At 58.1% G+C, this 18,521-nt stretch overlaps 2 protein-coding genes across 2 annotated transcripts; one reads left to right on the plus strand and one right to left on the minus strand.

Annotated features, from left to right (window-relative positions):
* Positions 1-2,777: 2,777 nt before the first annotated feature.
* Positions 2,778-7,905, minus strand: NCLIV_003840 (conserved hypothetical protein; the record flags this gene model as incomplete). Its single annotated transcript, XM_003879885.1, has 4 exons — positions 2,778-3,704; positions 4,062-4,919; positions 5,425-5,850; positions 6,541-7,905. The coding sequence occupies 4 exons, from the start codon at positions 7,903-7,905 to the stop codon at positions 2,778-2,780; spliced, it is 3,576 nt and encodes a 1,191-aa protein (XP_003879934.1).
* Positions 7,906-11,015: 3,110 nt separating this feature from the next.
* Positions 11,016-16,858, plus strand: NCLIV_003850 (hypothetical protein; the record flags this gene model as incomplete). The annotated part of the gene is made up of 8 exons (XM_003879886.1): positions 11,016-11,904; positions 12,675-13,100; positions 13,363-14,000; positions 14,234-14,321; positions 14,576-14,629; positions 15,155-15,217; positions 15,486-15,968; positions 16,818-16,858. The coding sequence occupies 8 exons, from the start codon at positions 11,016-11,018 to the stop codon at positions 16,856-16,858; spliced, it is 2,682 nt and encodes an 893-aa protein (XP_003879935.1).
* Between the last annotated feature and the right edge of the window lie 1,663 nt (positions 16,859-18,521).

Raw genomic sequence — 18,521 nt, forward strand, 5'->3', positions numbered from 1 at the left:
TTCGGTAGCACAAAACAACCGATGGAGTGTTGTCGGGAGATCGAAAGGCAGATGGATAGTGACAGGAGGTTTTGTGCTTACCTACTTTCTCAGTGAGACGGGCGAGACGACGGTCGAAGTGTCCGTCGCAACCATCGAAGCGAGCGGAAGAAGGAGCATGACACAGACCAGCATTTTCCCCAGCTGGGACGTCCAAGTGCTTGCTTGGTATTGCGTGTGTTACTGCACTTCCCTTGGCAGATGTTGCGATGTCCAGGCGGGGCCTCTGGTGTAGCGTCATTCTGTTTCTGGTAGGCCGTTACCACTTCCGCGGCGGACGACACAGCGCGAGCGAGGAAAGAACGCCAAGACACAGATGCGCGAGAGACGACGGAAAGGATCCCGAAATGGAGAATGTGCCTAAAGTGGGGGAACAGCGCACGCAACACACAACTGAACAGGGAGGCGAGATATGCCGCCAAGTGCCAGGCACCAGAAACATCGAAAGAAGGCAGATATGGCGGAGGTCGTCTCGTTTGCCTGCAAGAAAAGCTTTCTGTAACACGTGCACAGTTCGTTCAACCCCAGCGCCTATCCGACGAGGGAGGAAAGGCATGAGGGCAAGGAACATTCGGACGTTCATCGGCTTATTTTCACATGCATGTAGTGCATATATATATATATATATATATATATATATTTGTTGCATGAGCGTCCTTATATGAAAGGGGGGCACATACTTGGGTGTTAACTCTTGTTCTGTCGCCATTACAGGTGCGCCAATGAGACTATGTGTCTCCTGCTTCTACTGTGTTGCGGCTTGGCAGATCTGGGCGGTGGCCTTCCAAGTGCTGAGCGTGTGGAGCGCTACATGGCGGGAGACCTTTCGCCTCCCTTGTCCTCCGCCTTTTCTCAACTCGCTCGCGCTGGGCTGTCGCTCTACGTCCACGCCGTCTTCTCCGGCTGACGTCACTGCGTCGTCTGCGGCTTCTCTTGCATCTCCAAGCGAGCCTGGGCCCCGGCCGTCTCCGAACTCCGCATCTGCCTCTCTAGCCGTTTCGGCTCCACCCTGCCTCGCCCCTCATTATTCTTCCTCTGTGTCGGCGTCCTCTCCTTGCACAGTATCTCGAGATGTCTTGCCGCAACTGAGGCACGGCCAAGCGGCCTTAGCGCACGCAGAGGAGGGATGAGAGGGACCCATGGCGCGGTGGATCCCCAAAGAAAAAACTGCTTCTTGCGTCAGCGGTTTCGTCCTTGTTTGTATGCCAGGAATGTGCAAGGCGTCAGGGGGAGGGAAGCCCAGGCACGAGACGAGGGCCAGGAGGGTGCCTGCGTTCCTGTGCCTATTCTCCGTTTCTACGCTGACTCGGCCTACAGCATTCGAACGAAACAAAGCACATCTCATAGCCGACGGTGCGGCACGCGTTTTGGGCATATGCGCACGTTCGCTAAAGATAGCTTTTTGTCGCTCCCCTTGCAGCCCCAATGCTGCTACTGTCTCCAGGCATTCTTTTCGAATGCCTTGGGTATGTGCGAGCGACGTCGGTATATATTTCTGACGATGCTCGCACTGGCGGACTGCGACGGATATATCCCAAGTGTGGCCTGAACTGATGGTAACGTTTGTCTCGGAAGCGCTCCGGTGCCTTCGGTTGGGGCGTGTAATCTTCCGGCCTTGAGGCGCTCCCCTTTAGCCTCTGTTCCTTCTACGTGCCTGAACACAGTCCGGTCTCGGTGGATCGAGTGGCGGTTCCCTACAAAAACTCCGACTGCTTAATGGCGAGGAATCTTGGACTGAGTCGCCTTCTTGTTCATTGCACCAGCATTTTCTACTTCACTCCACACTAATAACACGTGCGGATCTACGACACACCCTCGCCCGCCTGGAGAGAAAACCTCCCATCACAAGACACTTTTGTCTTAGATTGAATCTAGAGTGATGTCCCTGAGCAGCAGAGACAGCTCAGCGACAACGGAGCAACTGCCCGAATCCGGAGTTGTTTCGTTTGCAGGAAAGCTTCTGGCTGCCTCTCGTGATACACGGCGGCGGCTTTTCGCCCCCAGAGCGCCAGCGTGTAGGACGAAAGTTCTTTTCTCGTCTGCTCAGGCTCCGCGTGTCACTGCCTCGTGATATGGAAAGGAAGAAGCATTCGCTCGCTTAGGTAAGGTGCGCCCTACGTGTGGCTGCTTCACGAAGGCAGCGGTTGTCACGGAAGCGGTACACCCCGTGGGAACGAAACTCGGCGGTTCCCTGGTAAGATGCTGGCCTACGTGTCCAACCCAGCCGCAGCTCTAGCACGTGTCTCCTAGAGTCCCGTCGCTGTTGCCTACGAGTTGAAGCAAAGCCGAGCATTCACGATGATTGCTTTTTGTCGGGTCAAACATTTTCAATGCATGACCATGGGGGCGACACGACACCTCACCCTCCTGCAACAACCTGGGACATCGCCCGAGAAGTCAGAAGGATATAGAGACAGATGACGAAAGGTTCGTCCTCCATCGTGCCGTTGGACTGACAGCTGAGGCCGCCTGATGGGTATTATGGCCATACACACGCTTCCTGTGGACAATAGGCGCCGAGACGGCGCGTAGCGGCATAGAAACTGCCGACTTTGGGATTCGAACGTGCGCGCATTCTCCCCACGAAAATGAGTCCGTCTACGGTTAGCACTGGCAGCGAACTCAGGGGGATCCCGACGCAGTTGACGCGGAGTGGATACCGCCTTTTAACAAGTGAATCGGCCACGCGCACTGAGGACACACAACAGTCAACCTCATAAATGCGTTTTAGAGATACCTCAGAAAATTACCTCATTGCCCAGCGCGGCCCAACGGGCCTCCAGTAGGCATTCGATCGCCTTAAAAACACCTGATGCATCTGCTGTCTTTTCTTCGCCTTTCTCACGGTGAATGGCTCTGAGATGGAGCTCAAGTAGGCGGACTTCGCGGTCCGGAAGGAGTGAAAACTGGGTCTTTGCTGCTTCCAAGATCGTGTCTATACACTCGGGCAAGGCCGCGACGAACGGTACGTTCTCAAGCGAATAGCGAGCTATCCTGTTCACTTCCGTTAGCGTTATTCTTCCACAGGTTTGCGTCGGCGCACCCTCCGGGTTCGGGGCTGAGCTCGCGCTCTCCCCAAACGCTTCCTCAGCCTGCAGGGACGCGGCGAGGGCGCGGCAAAGGACGCCTCGCTGGTGTTCGAGCCAGGCAGCTGCCGCGAGAGCGGGAACGACAGCGTTGAGGCGGAGCCCTGCAGCTTCATGCGACAGCAGCCCGTCATCGTCGGGTTGTCCCTCGTTGCTTTCCCTACGCGCCGCAACGTGCCCGGACTCGGATTCTGCGCTGCGGGGGGTTCTTGCCAACCTACAGGCATCCACATCCCTGCTCCCACTGGGAGATACGAACCGCGTAGGAGGGTCCGGTGGAAGTCCACCTCGGCCGTCGTCTACCCGGTTGTCCCCGCCTCGCGACTGGCTAGCTCGGGCATCCGTCAGGCGGCAGAGCAAGGCGGCGATGGCGGGAACGAGGACTGCCGAGGCTGAACACGAACGGGCATGGCTCTCTGGAGCAGACGCCGTGGCCTGCGCGCCACAGGGAACGGAGTCTCTAGACGGCGCACGTTCGGAAGTTGACGAGGACCGCGCGCAGGCACTCAGAGGTCCCAGAGGGTGTACGACGATCCAGTCGGAGAGAAGCGGCGCCGGCACCCGGTGTAGACATGCGAGCTGCAGAGAAAATGGAGAGCCAAGCGCGACCCACAGGCGTGGATTCTGACTGCATCTAAATCCCAGCCAACTTAGTGGCACGAAACGCTCGCCGCGCAACTGGGGTGTCGTGGCTCTAGCAAGAATCAGTGAAACGCCAAGACGCCATCCGCCGAGGCGCCTTCCTCCTGCAGATCCCCGAAGCGATCAAAGCAGTGCCGGGAGTGGAATGCGCTCCTCCCTTCCTATTCCACGAGATACGCCCGACAGTCGACTAATGGAGCAACAGCACCGCGCTAGCTGCCGTGGACCAAGCCGGACAGACACATGAAACATGCTTGGAGCTCCGATGTTTGCCGTTAGGATGCGTAGACCTACGAGCGCTCGGAGCGCCACAGCAGCGGCCTGGGCGTCCACGCGAGCGTCTGAAGCGCGCAAGCAGATTTGTAGGACAAGAAGACGGCAGCACTCGAGTCTTTCTCGCTGTATGCCAGACTCTGTCCCTGAGAGTCCGAGCGAAGCAAGCAACTCGTCCAGCTTGGCCTGTTGGCCCAACGAGCCGACGAGCCGCAGCAGCAGCGCCGCGCAACTGGTCATGACATCCGATACTTGAGACTGAGTCATCGCACCGAAATTGGCGGCGACCCTGTCGCCCGCTTGGCCGGCCGACGCCAACCCCAGAAGCGGCAGAAGCTCTGAGAGCAGACTAAGAAGGAACCCGTCAGGCGGAGAGGGAGCCTCCGTTCGGCCGGGCGCGCCAGAGGGAGGCGCCACCGCAGACATGGGGGGAGCCTGAGGAGCCGGAAGCAGCCCGGTTAAGACAGCTGCATCTTGGAGAACTTGAACAAGTTCCGATACGCCTACAGGAGATGCGTGTCGCCCCCAAGCAGTGTACGCCTGCGGCCGCACCACGGCGTCGACCAAACGACGCGCTACACCGTCGATTCCTTCCTCTCCGGAGACTCTCTGGAGATGTCTGGTCGGCGCCACAAGGCCCGAGGAGGACCCGGACCAAGCCGGGGACGACACGGCCGACGATGCCGCGTCCGGGTTCAGAGGGGGTTCAACGGGCCGTGAAGCGAGTCCGGCGGCCGCTCCACAGGTCGGCAATAAATCGGACGTGGTCAATCCGGAGACCGGCGTGGGCAAAGGCGAAGCGCGAAGCGGAAGCGCGGGGCAACTTCGCGAGAAGAGCCTCAGCTGGAGAGCGATGTCGCGATAGAGGAGAGGTACACCCTGGCGAGCGGACGGGAAACGGAGAGGGAAGGCCGAGTGCAGTGAAAGCAACGGGAAATCTGCCCCGGGAACGGCACACGCAAAGCAGCGCGCCGGCGCACGAGCAAAGGCACAGCGACATCCCCAGATACGAGAGGAAACGGCGAAAGCGAAGACACCCCGGGGCCGCTCCCATTCTGCGTCTGGCCTCCCAGCGGCTCTCAAGAATACCGCCTACGAACGTCTACACGTCCCTCCAAATCAGGTACGTGGATACCAAAAGTGCGTATACAGAAGTGCATGCACGGGCGTCTCTCTGACTTCGGAAAAGGAGGTGACTGCACCAGGCGCGTGCGCCACCGCCGAATGCGCAACGAAGCTTCAGGGAAAGTCGTAGCTGTCTCGGTAGCCGCGAGAACCTGGCCATCCCACGAAAGCGTTTCCCAACACCTCCCCCCCCCCCCCCCCCGCCCCCCTTCCCCACAGCACTGTGTACCCTTCGCGCGAATCGCCAGATCTCCGTTACCTTGATCAATGCCGCCTCGAGCTCCAGGAGGCAGCCTCTCTTGTCGGTCAGAAGCTGGCTGAGGTGCTGCCGTCGCGGGAGCATTTGCGCCTGGTAGGCGCTCCGTGCGGCTCGGAGGAGCGTGACGAGATGTCCACACTCAAAGCGCGTCCGGCGGCCGGGCTCCAGAAGGAGGCCCAGCGCGCCTGCCGCCAGGCGCCCGAGAGTGTCTTGTCGCTCTTGCAGAAGTTGCCGGCGGCGTTGCTTGGCCTCGCGGCGGCTCTCGCAGGTGCCGCGCGAAGCCTCGTGTCCCCCCGAAGACGGAATGAAGAACGCGAACGAGGTGGCCGAGAAGGATAAACTGTCTGCGACACGTGGCGCCGTGGCAGCCTCCACCAGATGCAAGAGCACTCGAGAAGGGAGGTGCGGCAGGTTCGGCAGGAGAAACTGAAGGTCACGCAGGGAGGCATGCAAAGGAGGGACATGCGAATGAACCGACGAGGCAACAACGAAGATCGCGCTGCTTCCGTTCCTTCACTGAAACCGGAGTATGACGACCTGCCCTCTTGGGCCCAGCCGAGGGGCAAAGCGCGAGCAGCTTACCAGCGCTCCAGCTGTCGCACGAACGTTTCGGCAACCGAATGAGAACCCGAATCTCCTCCCTGCCAGCGGCGCATTTGCCTCCTCACGATATAGCTCGATACGGGAGAGCTACAAGTTGTGCATGCACGTGTTCATATACGCAGGCAACCGCGTGCCCACCGTTACTGCGTTTGCTCCTCTGAAGGACATCCTTCGGGAGACCCGTGACAGCCACGCGTTTGGAACAGGGATCCTTACGGAACCCAGCGCCTGCCTCAAAAATGCTCCAGCTCTTGAAACCCATCCCCAGTTCGAGGCTTCACACGTCACCCTTTTGCACGTTCGCGACTCGGCTTTTCTGCTAGGCACACGAACGCAGCTGCCGCACGTGCGACGAAATTCGCCTGCACGCGTGTCTGCTCTCGTCAGAGGGCTGCCCACAACGTCGTCCACCTCTGCGCTGAACACCTGCAAACGCGTTTCGTATCCAACTACCATGGCGCGCGACTGTGTCTGAACGCGCGGGATGCAACCTGAGTTCGAGGTTCTTCTCACCGCTTGACAGAAAATCGGGAGCGCCTGCTGCTGCATCCCGGGGGGTCCGACGCGCTCCCAGAGCCCCATCCCCTGCAGCAACAGCGACGCCATGAGCCGTTCTTTTTCCTGGCTTCGCCAGCTTGTCGCCTGGCCGCCCTGCCTCCGCAATGCGTTCTTCGAGTCGCGCGGATACTCCAAGCGAGTGTGGCTCGTGCAAAGCGGCAAGTCGGTCGTTCTGCGACTTTCAGAGGCAGCCGGAATCGCTGCTCTTTTGGCCCCCGAAACGTTGCCGCTGCGGTCGCCCGCGGCGTCCCGCCTCATCACCAGCTGCCGCAGACTCGGGCCTCCAAGCCGCACAACGATCTGCTCCGCCGCCCAAACGAAGAGCCGTTCGTCAGGTATCCCGGCAGCAGAGAGAGCCGGGGGGAGCGCGGCCAGCTCCTCGTCGGGCAGAAGCGGCGCGAGAAGAGGCGCGTGCCGCTCGAGTTCGCCTTGCTGCTTCCGCATTCCCTCAAGCAAAAGGAAAAACCCTGCCTGAGCTCGCACAGTGGCTGCATGCGATAAGACAGAGAGCGAGGCCATCGTTTGCCACGCACGCACCATCATCCCGGACTCCACCAGCGCACGCCGCTCCCTCAGAAGTCGGTCCTGTGCGGCCTTCGCAGCCTTCCGAACGACAGCGAGAGAGGCCGCCGTGCAGCTGAGGCGACGGCTGACCGGCAGGGAGCCTTCGCGCATCTGCCGTTTTCGAAGCAGCTGCGCATGCAGCGTCGATGACGCGATTTCCACCAGATGGCGGAGACTTATCTGGCGAATTCGGCCGTCCTGAAGCAACGCATTTGCCGCCGCAGCGGCGGTCCCAGCGTCGATGGATCCGAACGCCTGCAGCGCACGCGCAGTCGCTGCAAATTCGTCGTCGGTCAAAGAGGCCCAGTGTTCCGTCCTGTGCAGCAGGCTGACCGTCAGGTCTAGGAACGACGACAAATGCGGCAGGCTTTGGAAGCACCCTCGCGAAGATTCGCCAAGCAGAGCGAGGTACGCGCCGCACGCAGCCAAGGGCGGAACGAGCGCGACGATCTCGGGAAGCAGCTGGGAGGCTGCTGTCTCCAAAGCGCCGGTATGAGCCGTGTCGGTGCAAAGCGGCTGTCCATCGACATGGGGAGCACTCAAGGGCGAAGAACCCGCGACGCACTTGACGGTCGCGACCGCCTCCCTGGCGATACGCTCCACTCTCTCAACTAAAGACGGGGTGAAGGCTGCCTGCCGTGTGTTCCGCGGAGTGTCCAACTCGCGCTGGAGCTCTAACGCGGGCGAGTGTTGTGAGGGCTCCCAGAAGGAATGGGGCAGAGACGTCGCTTCGCTCGCTAACTGAAGCAAATGCATGCGCGCCTCAGACACTTCCAGGGGACAGGAACTTTGCGCAAGGTCCAAGGGCGAAGGAGAGCCAGCCCTTCTCTGATGGTCTGCTGGGGACGGGGAGACTGGAGGCCCGCGCTCTGCAGAGACGGACGCGGGAGGCGGAGGCGACGGGGGAGAGAGAGGAGACGGGACGAACGACGAGGAAGAGAACGAGGCACGAGCTCGAGAAGAAGGCGTCTTCGAGGTCGACGGTGGAAGACCGAAAGAAGACCTCGCGCGAAGCGAGCGAGGCGAAACACTGGACGCAGCGGAAGTTCCCGTATGCAGACGAGCAGGCGAGGCAAACGGGGAGCATGATGACGACAGACTCGAGACCCTTGACAGACACGGCCGCAGGCTCGGCCCGTATGCCAATGCAGACGCGGCACGCGAGAGTGGCGAACCTGAACCCAGCAGCGGTGCACTGCAAGGCCGTGGAGAAGCAAGCGACAGAGCGAAAGAGCGGGAATCTGGAGTCGACGATGACAGACGCTGAGAGCCGACCGAGCAAGGAGAAGGAGAGAACAGCGAAGGGAAACGACTGTTGTCAAATGCAGCACATAGACACTTCATCGGGTCCGGTTGCTGGTAAGTGGAGCGAGAAATGCGGCAATGAGGCACGTCGAGCAGACGGGATGCTTCGCAGGTGAGCTCGTGCTGCCCACCTTCTTCGTGCTCCTCCCCTGGTTTCCCTGCTACGGGCCATTCTCGTAAACCTCGCCTCTGCGCAGGAGGCGCAACTGCTCTTCCGTCTCCGCTCCATCCTTCCCTTCTTCCGGTTGTCTTCCTCCTTCCGCATGCTTCCCTCGACGCCTCTTTCCCCCCCTGGTTGGGCCAACCGGGCGCGCTGCCACGAGGCACAGGCTGCCGCCTGAGGGCGGGTGCGGCCTTCCAGGTCCACATGCTGAACTCCAATCGCGCGAACGAGGAGAGACGCGCGAACGAGGAGAAAAGACGCAAGGAAACGCGGGGGAGACGGAAAAGGGACGACCGAGAGCACGTGGCGGAGAGGCAAGGAGAGAGAGAACGCGAAAGGGAACAGAGCACGGTGAGAGTCTCTGCCTCGAAAAGCAGAGAGTCTTAGGTCGGAGACAACACGCAGCGGGGCTGGGATGCAGTGAAGGGCCAGGACGAGAGGAGAGGCGATGACGAGGACAGCAACTTGAAGTGTGAAGTTGCCTTTTTGGAGGGTAGGATCCAGAAAAGCCGGAGGCTCATGGTGAGCGGCAGAGCAGCCATGAGTATGGACTCAAGAGCCGGCACGAGTTGTGAGTGTCGAGTCGAAAGGCACGGAAGGCCAGCAGAAAAAATACGTGCATGCTGCGGAGAAGCAAAGAGTAGCGGTGAAGAAAGCAGAAGACGCGGCGAAAAGGAAAGCGCCGTTCGTCTGTTGATTCTTCTCCAGGGAACGGGTTCTTGCCTTCGCTGTGTCTGAAGCCTTTCCCAGTCGATCTGTCATCTGCGACGTTGCGCAGCGCTCATCGACATCCCCACTTGGGGTCTTGAGCGGTTTCCTGCCCAGGGTGTTGCCGAAATACCGGGACGGCCGAACCTCTCTTTTTTCTTCCTATCACTTTCTCCCGGTGTTGCCTTGCTCTTTGAGAGAGCCCAAAGGATGCTTTGTTTGCGGTTGAGGTTTCTGGTCACTTGACTATCTGCCGCGGTCCGGCTGTCTAGACAGTTGCATGCACATGCACAGCCGTTGGCACGAAATCTTGACCTCACGCACACTCTCCAATGAGCTTCGTCCACAGATTTTTTGTCGTCCACTCTCTGACCGAGTCGCCTCCTGCGTGCTCGACTCTTCTCGGTGCGTTTCCCATCTTTTCGTGGCGTCTCGAAAAGACGAGAAGGGCGTTTCGCTCTTGCCCTGTAGTCCGGAGTGCTGGTGATTGGCGGCTCGCGGTTCCGCCAGCGGAACGCAGTAGTTCTGTGACAGGCGAGTCGCGAAAAAGTGGCATGCGTCTGCCGTCTCCTGGTGAGTTGATTTCATAGCGAGAATCGAAAACGGCGACACAGAAAAAGGGCTAGATCTCAGGACTGGAATTGAGCAGAAACAGAATCCGCGGCTTTTTTTTTCGCGCAGGGCCACACGAGAAGCTGGCGACGTTCCGGGGAGGAACATCCAGATTTCCTCGCTTTTCGGAGAGCACGATGTGCCTTGCTCGCGTCGAACCGAACCAAAGTGCAAGATGAAGGCGCTGGCACTCGCCGCACGTCGGTCTGGGCGGAGAAGCGGGCGACCAGAGGTGCGGAGCCGGCGGAGAGAACCTCAATTCAATGCCCATCAATTCGCTGGCGAAACAAGAAGGGGCGTCAGTCCTTTTTCGAGAAACTTCGAAGGAGTGGAAAAGGAAAGAGCAAAGGGTTATGAGTCGCTGGAAGGTGTGGATACATCTGCCTCAGCTTCCACTCCACGTAGCCTGTCTTGGTCTGCTTCTTCGTCTGTATGTTCTTCGGTTCCCGGCTTTTCCCCCTTCTTCGACAAGACCCTGTTCGTCTACGGTTCTGGTCTTGCCTCGAGGGACTATTCCGAATCTCCTGTCTGTGGTTCTCGCTCTTCGTCGCTTCGCGCGGTTCGTGACTCTCCTGCGTCCGCGTACTCTATGCCACCGTCTCTCTCGCCTCCTTGCTCCTGTCTTCAGCAATCCTCTCCTGCTCTGGCGTCTTGCCTTTCCGCGCTTTCCTCACGGTTCCCGCCTCGCCGGGCAGCGACATCTCTTTCGTGTTTTCCTTCCTCTTCGGCTGCACGGGTGTCCTCGTCGCCTGTTCCTTTGTATGTATCGACGTCTCCTTTTTCTTCTCGCCTGTTTTCTTCCTTCCTGCCTCTCTCACGCGCGTTTCCAGCTCGTCACTCGTCTCGGCACAATGCTTCCTGCCGTTTGTCTTCGACGGGCTCCATGTGTTTGCCATCGCTCCGTCCCCGCTCTTCCGATTCATCGCCATCTCTCCCTCTCTTCTCTCACTGTTCTCCGTACATGTCGCTGTCTCTCTCTTTTCCCAAGTTCTCGTCGGCCTCTGCACACTGGTCTCTTCCGGTAGTCTCTTCCTCGTCGTCCGCGTGCTCGCCGCCTGCGTCTTCCTCTTCCGCTGCTATGCGCGACTCCTCGTCGGCCTCCCCGGCGTCCATTTCCGTCACGCTTGCTGCGCAGGAGCGTCTCGCCATCACAGCGCCGTCAGCAGCGTCGTTGCCGCCTTCCTCTTCTCTTCTCACGCGTCGCCAAGACCAGGCGGACCGTCTCCTTCAGGCGATTGCAGAGCTGACAACCATGGACGACTGTCTCGCGTTCTTCTCCGACAACAGAAACCAGTTGCGGCCCAACGTCTTTCTTGCTCTTCTGAAGCGCATGCAGTTGATTGCGACCGCGCATCTGGCGAAACAAGCGTCAAGGAGTGACGCGAAGAAGATGAAGCGAATAGCTCACGGCCAGTCTGCTGTGTGTGACAACGCGGAGTGCCCACCGGAGTCCTCGCAGGAGTGTTCTTCCTCGACTCCATCTGGTGTGCGCCCGCCTCGTCCAAATGTCTTTCGCGCCTACTTTCACAGGCATCCGCGGTTTCGAGAGGTACAACGGCTTCTCCTAAGCAAAGTCGACTCGTTTCCCGTGGCAGATCTTCTCTCAGCCCTTGACATCCTTCAGCAACTGAACGTTTGCCCGCGCCTTCTCCTTCGCGCCGCTGCGCCTCTGCTTCTCCAGGAGCTGCCCCGGCTCTCTCTCGAGCAGGTCGTCCAACTCCTTGCGGTGTACGTCCACCCCAACAGCTCCGGTCCGCACGGCCAGCCCAGCATGGGTGCCGGTGCCTCCACTGTCGCGAGAGAAGTGACGCATTGGCTGCATGCATGCGGTGGACGCCTAGGAAAACTGGGTAGCGGGCTCCTCGCTGACCTCGCCGACGCGGGAAGTCGGATGCCCATTAATCAAGTGGCCCTTTTGCGGCTCCTCCTTTCACCAGTCCGGCAGCGCATGCATACCATGAACGCCAGTAAGAAAAGCAGAACCGCATTTGCCCCGCCCCCTAGCACACGTCCGAGGAAGGCGGTGGCTTTAGTAGGTAGATACACGACGAAACCGTGCATCCTAGCGGGAGGTAAATAACTCTAACTCCAGTGATACAGTCCTCGACTTTTTTCCGAACAAAACGACGCACGCCGGCCCCAACAGGCCGATACGGCACAGCAAGCGAAAGGCGCACGTCGCGCGGTGCGGAGAGGCAGAACCACACATGGAGATAACGAGACGGGGCACACCAAGGGCAATGGTAATGCATCTTGAGGGTGAACGGAGGTCTGCAGAGTTGCTGAATGTTTTTTTCGCCAACTGCACAAAGGGCATGCAGGCGTGCGTGAGCATCGCGTGGTGCGCCTGCCGGCCGTTTTGTCTCTGTTCCGGCTGTCCATTTGGTTTTCGGCCGTGGCTGGCCTCATCGGTCGCTGCGTCTGGTCCAACCTTCCTGGGGGCTAAGCATGCACTGCCCAGACACCGTCACCGAGGCCGGCCCGTTTCTCCGCGTGTGCTCTAGACAATCTTGCCGACACAATGTATGATTTTTTTATTTCTGCATGTGTGCACATCGGCAAGTCAGCAGACCGTGGGCTAGCACACAGGCCATGTGCGTCGATTGCCACTGTCACGGCCACGCCACAAGGTGTCCGAGGCGCCAGCTGGTCCTCTGTTTCGGTGCGTCATCTGCAGTAACTCATTCGGTTTCCTGCGGGTAATGTCTGTGTTGTCTCCCCTGCGCGTCGACTTCAGAGCAGCTTTCCCTGGTTCTGCATGCGTACGCCAAGCATCCGAGCGCAGGCGATGATTTTGTGCTTCACCAGGGGCTTACGCTTCTCCTTTCTCGCCACTCGATTCCCGCCATGTCGCTTCCCGCGACGCTTCGGTGTGTCTGGGCTGCAGCCGCGGCGTGTGGCCCGAGCAGCGTCGGATGCCCAGGGCGCAGCGCCGCTCCTTCGCTTCAGAGACAACAACACAGTGAACACTTGAAGCTTTTGGAACTCCTTCTGAAGCGTGCGGAGCCTGCTCTCCTGCGACAAGCAGATCAACTCGACGGCCAGGCGGTCGCTACACTCGTCTGGGCATGCAGTCGAGGGAGTGCTTGTCTCGGATCTCCCGCGCTGCTTCAAATGCTTCACCGCCGAACTCTGAGGGTCCATTGTCAGATGAGTCCGCAAGGTAAGAAGATCAGAGGCCGCTCAACTGGTGGGGGGCAGGTTGGGACGCTGAAGGCGAGCGGACGAGGAAGCCGCACTCCCCGTTTCCTTTTGCCCGCGTGACAGACAGGATCTGCGAATGGCCTTTGGAGAATCAGCGACACTTTGTGGACATACCAAGAAGACAAGAAAGCCTCCATCTTGTGCGTTGCGTAGAGCGTCGTCGCCCAGCCTTAACGTGCTTTGTGTGTGCCTGACTCTTGCTTCCGATGGTCTCCTCTTAGGCCTGTCAAACACCCTCTGGGGCTTTGCCACCACACTCGGTCGCATTGTCGATATCCGGTCATCTTCCGAGGGAGACGGCACTCCAGCGCGCGTGTCTGACGGAGGCACAGACAGCCGCAGTGCCTCGCCTCCGCAAAGGCTACAGAGGTCTGCCGACGACTCTGCAGAAGCGAACGACTTTGCGACTCCGTCCCTTCCGTCTCCTCTCGGCAGCCGAAGCACACGATCGAACGGGGATGTTTCCGATTCGAAAGCCCCTGCCTCGTCTGTGAGCGGAGAGGCTCTCTGCGTCGCTCTCCTTCAGCATGTGGAGCCTCAGGTGCTGCGGTCTCTAGCTCGGTTTGAGCCGCAAGACTTGGCAGTCCTGTCGGCAGCCTACGCCTTGCTCCGCTGTGGGAGCGAGGCGCTGCACGCCTCCGTACAGCAACTGATCACGGAAAACTGGGCAGAGGAACTGAGTGCCGACCAGCTGGTGCGAATTGTGCATGCGTATGCCGTTCTACGTGGGAGCAGTCGCATGTTCAGCGCTATCCAAGTCAATCTCCTGCGACGGCTTGAAACCTTCACCGTCCATGGCCTCTGCGACGTCGTTTGGAGCTACGTGGTTATGCGTTATCTGGACGCCCAGTTTCTAGAGGTGAGGCCGCTCGACGGGCGCGAGGCGCATCTTGTAAGCAAATCTCGCAGGGAACGTCTCTGGGGACTCTCAGGGATGTTTCAAACGTCGGGAAGGCCTGACGGCGTCGCAACCTTCCTTCGCCCAACGTACACTGGGGCAGCTGCGTCGATGGTGGAATCCCCTGGAGTTACCGACTCCGATACCGGGAGGGAAAGCAGCAAGCTCTCTCCGCGTGCTGCCTTTGTGTTCAGATGTGCCTCTCCCTTATCCCCCTCGACCGAGTGGCTGGTGACGATCGATGCGCCTTGCTTTACCCTGCGGCTTCGGAGATTGCGCTAGGTGGGGTTCGAGCCTTGTGTCATCCCCCGCTCATTAGGCATCTCTGAGCTTTTGCAAAAGGGACTGGTTGTTCAGCAGCATCGCCACCTACAAGCCGTTACAAGGGAGGCGTCGTGCGTCCAGCCAATGGGAAAACGCGTATTTTGCTCTTCTCGCCCTCGCGCCTGGCGCAACAGACTGTGTCGTCTATCGCGACGCTGCGAGCGGCATGTCGATGCCTGACGGTGTTTTGCGTGCGTTGCCTTCCTTCTCAGCATTGCCTACGATGGACCAAATTCGTCTCCAACGCATGCGCAAGTACACTCGAGGTGAGGACCCAGCGTGAGTGCTTGAGGAAAACGGAAAGCAACGAGGCAGGCATCGCTTTGTTCTTTGTCTGAGTGCTGCAGCCATCAGCGTTCCATGGTTACCTAGGTGTGCAGCTGTGTCACACGGTGCTGTACAAATTACGAGTTCGCGCAATCTGGTTGTATGCACGATGATGATGTTCCCCCAGAGGTGTAAGAGCCACGATTGTGCATGTCCCAGCGAGCAATTGTGGATCCGCAGTTTGACTTGTTTGTCCTCGACGGTCTCTGTAAGGTAGGGACCATGGGTTCGCCTGTCACTGAGGCATTCCTCGTTTTTTGTCTTTGTCTCCGCTGGAAAGAGATGACGGAATCTCGTTGAAACGTTGAAAGTCTGGCCTATGTGTCAACTTGTTCAAGCAACAGTAAATGGCTGATTTTGCTTCTGATCGGATGACGTAAAACAGCGTGTGTCGTCGGGCGCTTAGCAGCGGTGCCCATCCATCAAGGCCCTTGTTTGTGTTACGCCTGCATGCGACTGTGCAGAGGCTTTCTGGGAGACGCAGCTGTTTGACTTCCCTTCCGCCTTCGCCGCCTCAGTTGCCCAGAGTAGGCTACCAACGTGGAACGGAGCTGTCGATCAACACAAACCGTCGTTGTCGTAAGGGTGGGCTTCGCGAAGACCTAGGCAAACGCTGCATCCCACAGAGTGTCGCGTTTTTGCTGACGCGCTGTCGTTTTTCCGGTTGTCGTAGGTGTCCTTAGTGGATTCAGCCGACTTGCGGTCGCGTATCTGTGAAGAGATAACTCCACTCTTTCGCGGCCCCCTGTTTTGTACCGTTTCTCGCTCGTTTCATCCTTTGTTTCGCCTGTGCAGCCGCTCGCCTGTTACGGGGCCTGCCCTCTGTGTCCAGCCCCGCCTCTGTGGGGTCCAACAAGACTCGTGTGGGAGAGACCGCAGGCGAGCTTCTGGACGATGACAGCGACGAGATCGCACCGGGGAACGAGACGAGCACCGCCTCTATCGACGGCACTTCTGGATTTCCCTTGGGTGCGAATGGTGTTGCTGAAGCATTCGACTTTGAAGGGTACTTGATAGATGTGTGGTTGCAGCAAACGTCTGAAAAAATGAGTACAAGTCGCCTAGAAGACGAGGACACGAGTGGCGTTTCAAACGATCAGACGATATCTGCAGAGAGCGTCCACAACATTTCTGAAGCGGCGGAGGACAACGAGAGGTTCAAGGCCCTACTGGAGGGTGGCGTGGCTGTACTCTGTCACACACATGCAACTGTACACCGAGAGACGGGGAAGCCGCTGGGGCCAGCTATCATGCGCCACCGGTACCTCAAACGAAGGAGTAAGCAACGGAGGGCCGTGGGCGGGTCTCTCGATACGTTGTCTTCCAGACGCGTCCAGGAAACAACCGCTGAAGAAATTTTTCCAGTGTCAAGTACTCTAATCTTACGTCCTGGGCTAGTGTGGCGGGAGACAGGTCCAGGGTTCCACGGCGATACGGGACAGATTTTGAGGTAGCCACAATGAAAAATTGTTCCAAATCTTCATTGGTATGCAAGCGCATATGCGCAGGGATTACCTTGGAACGATCTGCAAAAGATATTAGATAAGGGCCGACCAGGTTTAGAACGGCATTTTGCCCGCCAGTGACGCACGAAGACAGATCGAACGGGTTACTCTATGGGGCATAGCACTGCTTTTCCACACGCATGCGGCGCCAGAACATCAGGCGGCGAATCCGTGTGGGCCCCTTATCACGCGAAACCGTTACATGACATTCGTGTGCAAGTCATTTTGTTTCCACTTGTATTCGACATGTTCGGCGACGGTGACACGAATGACGGTGTAACGTACCTGCCTCACGTATGAATGATATTACTGTCTTTTGCGTGCTGAGATGCCTTAAATTTGAAACCTCACCGGAGCGCCCTCTCTTCCTTCGGCTCCGCCTCATACAGAAGTCCGTATCTGTTTTCCCGCGTGCGCATTGCACTGCAGACGTACCGACAGTAAACCTTCTCTGGGATGTGTGGAAGGTAAGACCCTGTTTGTTTTACGGGCGGATAACGGCTGCCTTACGCATCTGTAGAATAGCACGTGCCTTGGTAGAGGACTTGCTTGGTCGATTCGTTACAGCGGTTGCTACTCGTCTGAAAAGGAACTGTCTTGCTGTCGCTATGTTTGCCTTCAGATGTTGCCTACTACAGAAGTGCGGATGGCCTATTTGTCTAAAAAGCTCCTTCGAGCGTTGAGAGAAGAAGACGCGCGTCGGGCTTCGCATGCCGTGAACCGGGGTGGTGGTCACGGCTCTCGATGTCACGCTGTCACCCTCGAAGTGCTTGGATAATCGGGCATCGGCTCTAATTCAGTTGCCAGATGGTACAGCATCGTGTCTGAACTGGTGCAGCGATATTCTGTACCTGTCCGGGCGGAAATTCCTCAGCTCAGCATCGTGGGTTTTTCTGTCCTACTTCGTGTCTCCATGAGATGTACGCGGGCATTGCCCGGCTCCCCTGAGTCCAAACTACTTATTTTGCATGTCTCACGTGCGAGGATGGGCTATCGATACAGTGGCGCGTCAAACTCAACGCTTGCGTCACCTGCCTTAAAGTTTCACCAGTGTTTTAATGGTCCAATGTCGGTTTCCTCAATCTTTTCTCCGCTTTCACATTTCGGTATTACGTCGATTTTCCCTGTTTAAGTATTTCGCTTCTCCACAACGTAAACGGCCACTTGGGTCGGACACGACTTCCGGCCAGGCAACTGAATAGGGGGGCCAAAAATTTGGCGCAGTACTCTGCGAATAGCGAACTTGCCCTTCTGACGGAAACAGCACGGTGGCGCCTCCTCGGCGAATTTCAGCCACGATGAAAACGATGGAAGACAAACGCAACAGCAGATAGCTGGCCATAATGAGCCGAGACAACTGTACATGATTAAGAAAGTGAACTTCGCGCAAGAGTACAGGAGGTACGGAGCGTGAAGCGTTCCTCCTCAGTGGTGATGAGAGTCATCCCGCTGGGCATGCGATAAAGACCGCGTCTTCTTCAGCCTCATGCAAAGGCTCTTCCTCGTCAGATTCGTCTAGTGGCTGAACAGACCCAGGCAACCAGAGCATGCCTCAAGGCCATCCAAGATAACGTTCACGGATTTTCAGGCAATGGTTCAGTGTTTGGAAGACACAAACGTGGGGGGCCGGCGTTCGTGCAGTCCGCTGAGAGGACGCGGACATTGGCTGTGAAGGGGTCGGACACGGGGGCTGCAGTCGAAAATAGTGTTGTCGGGAACATCTCTCCAAGATGAGTTGAAATTGTTCTGATGGTTTAAGCATTTTCCACCGTGAGGAGATCTGCGTCACGTCTGGTTTTAACGAGACAATATTGATTATTAGCACGTAGACGGGGAACAGAATACTTGACGAGTTGGACTAAGAGCGGAAGATGGGGTCCGCTCATTGGAGCGCACCATATGTACGTGTTGCTCTGGTAAAGTGTTTGGTGTCTCTGAAAACTCGGTGACTGTGTTGTAGCTGTCTGCCATGCCGGGAGGAGGACGTGCATAAGCGGTGTTACTGTAGCATCGGCCGTGTAAGTAAGCTGTAAGAACATACTGTCTAGCAGTATTAACTGTGATAAAGCTCAAGTTGAGTTGTGGTTCTGCTTTATGTCTGATCTCTTGTGTCCTGGTTCCGTGACTAAAATGAGCTCTCACGGAGCGGCTACCCATCGGTGTTCAGTTGGGCCCCAGAAGGCAGCAGACCATGCTTCCTGAAGCCCCCGTTTCTTCACACGCTAACCTGTGATATGTCTCTGAGGTCAAGCAGGGGCACAATCGGAGGCCGCCGCAGCGGTCGAGGAGATATTCGCTGCGACACACTCGCGCATTTGCTGCTATC

The sequence above is a fragment of the Neospora caninum genome, chromosome Ib (genome assembly GCF_000208865.1).
Source record: "Neospora caninum Liverpool complete genome, chromosome Ib".
NCBI classification, from domain to species: domain Eukaryota; phylum Apicomplexa; class Conoidasida; order Eucoccidiorida; family Sarcocystidae; genus Neospora; species Neospora caninum.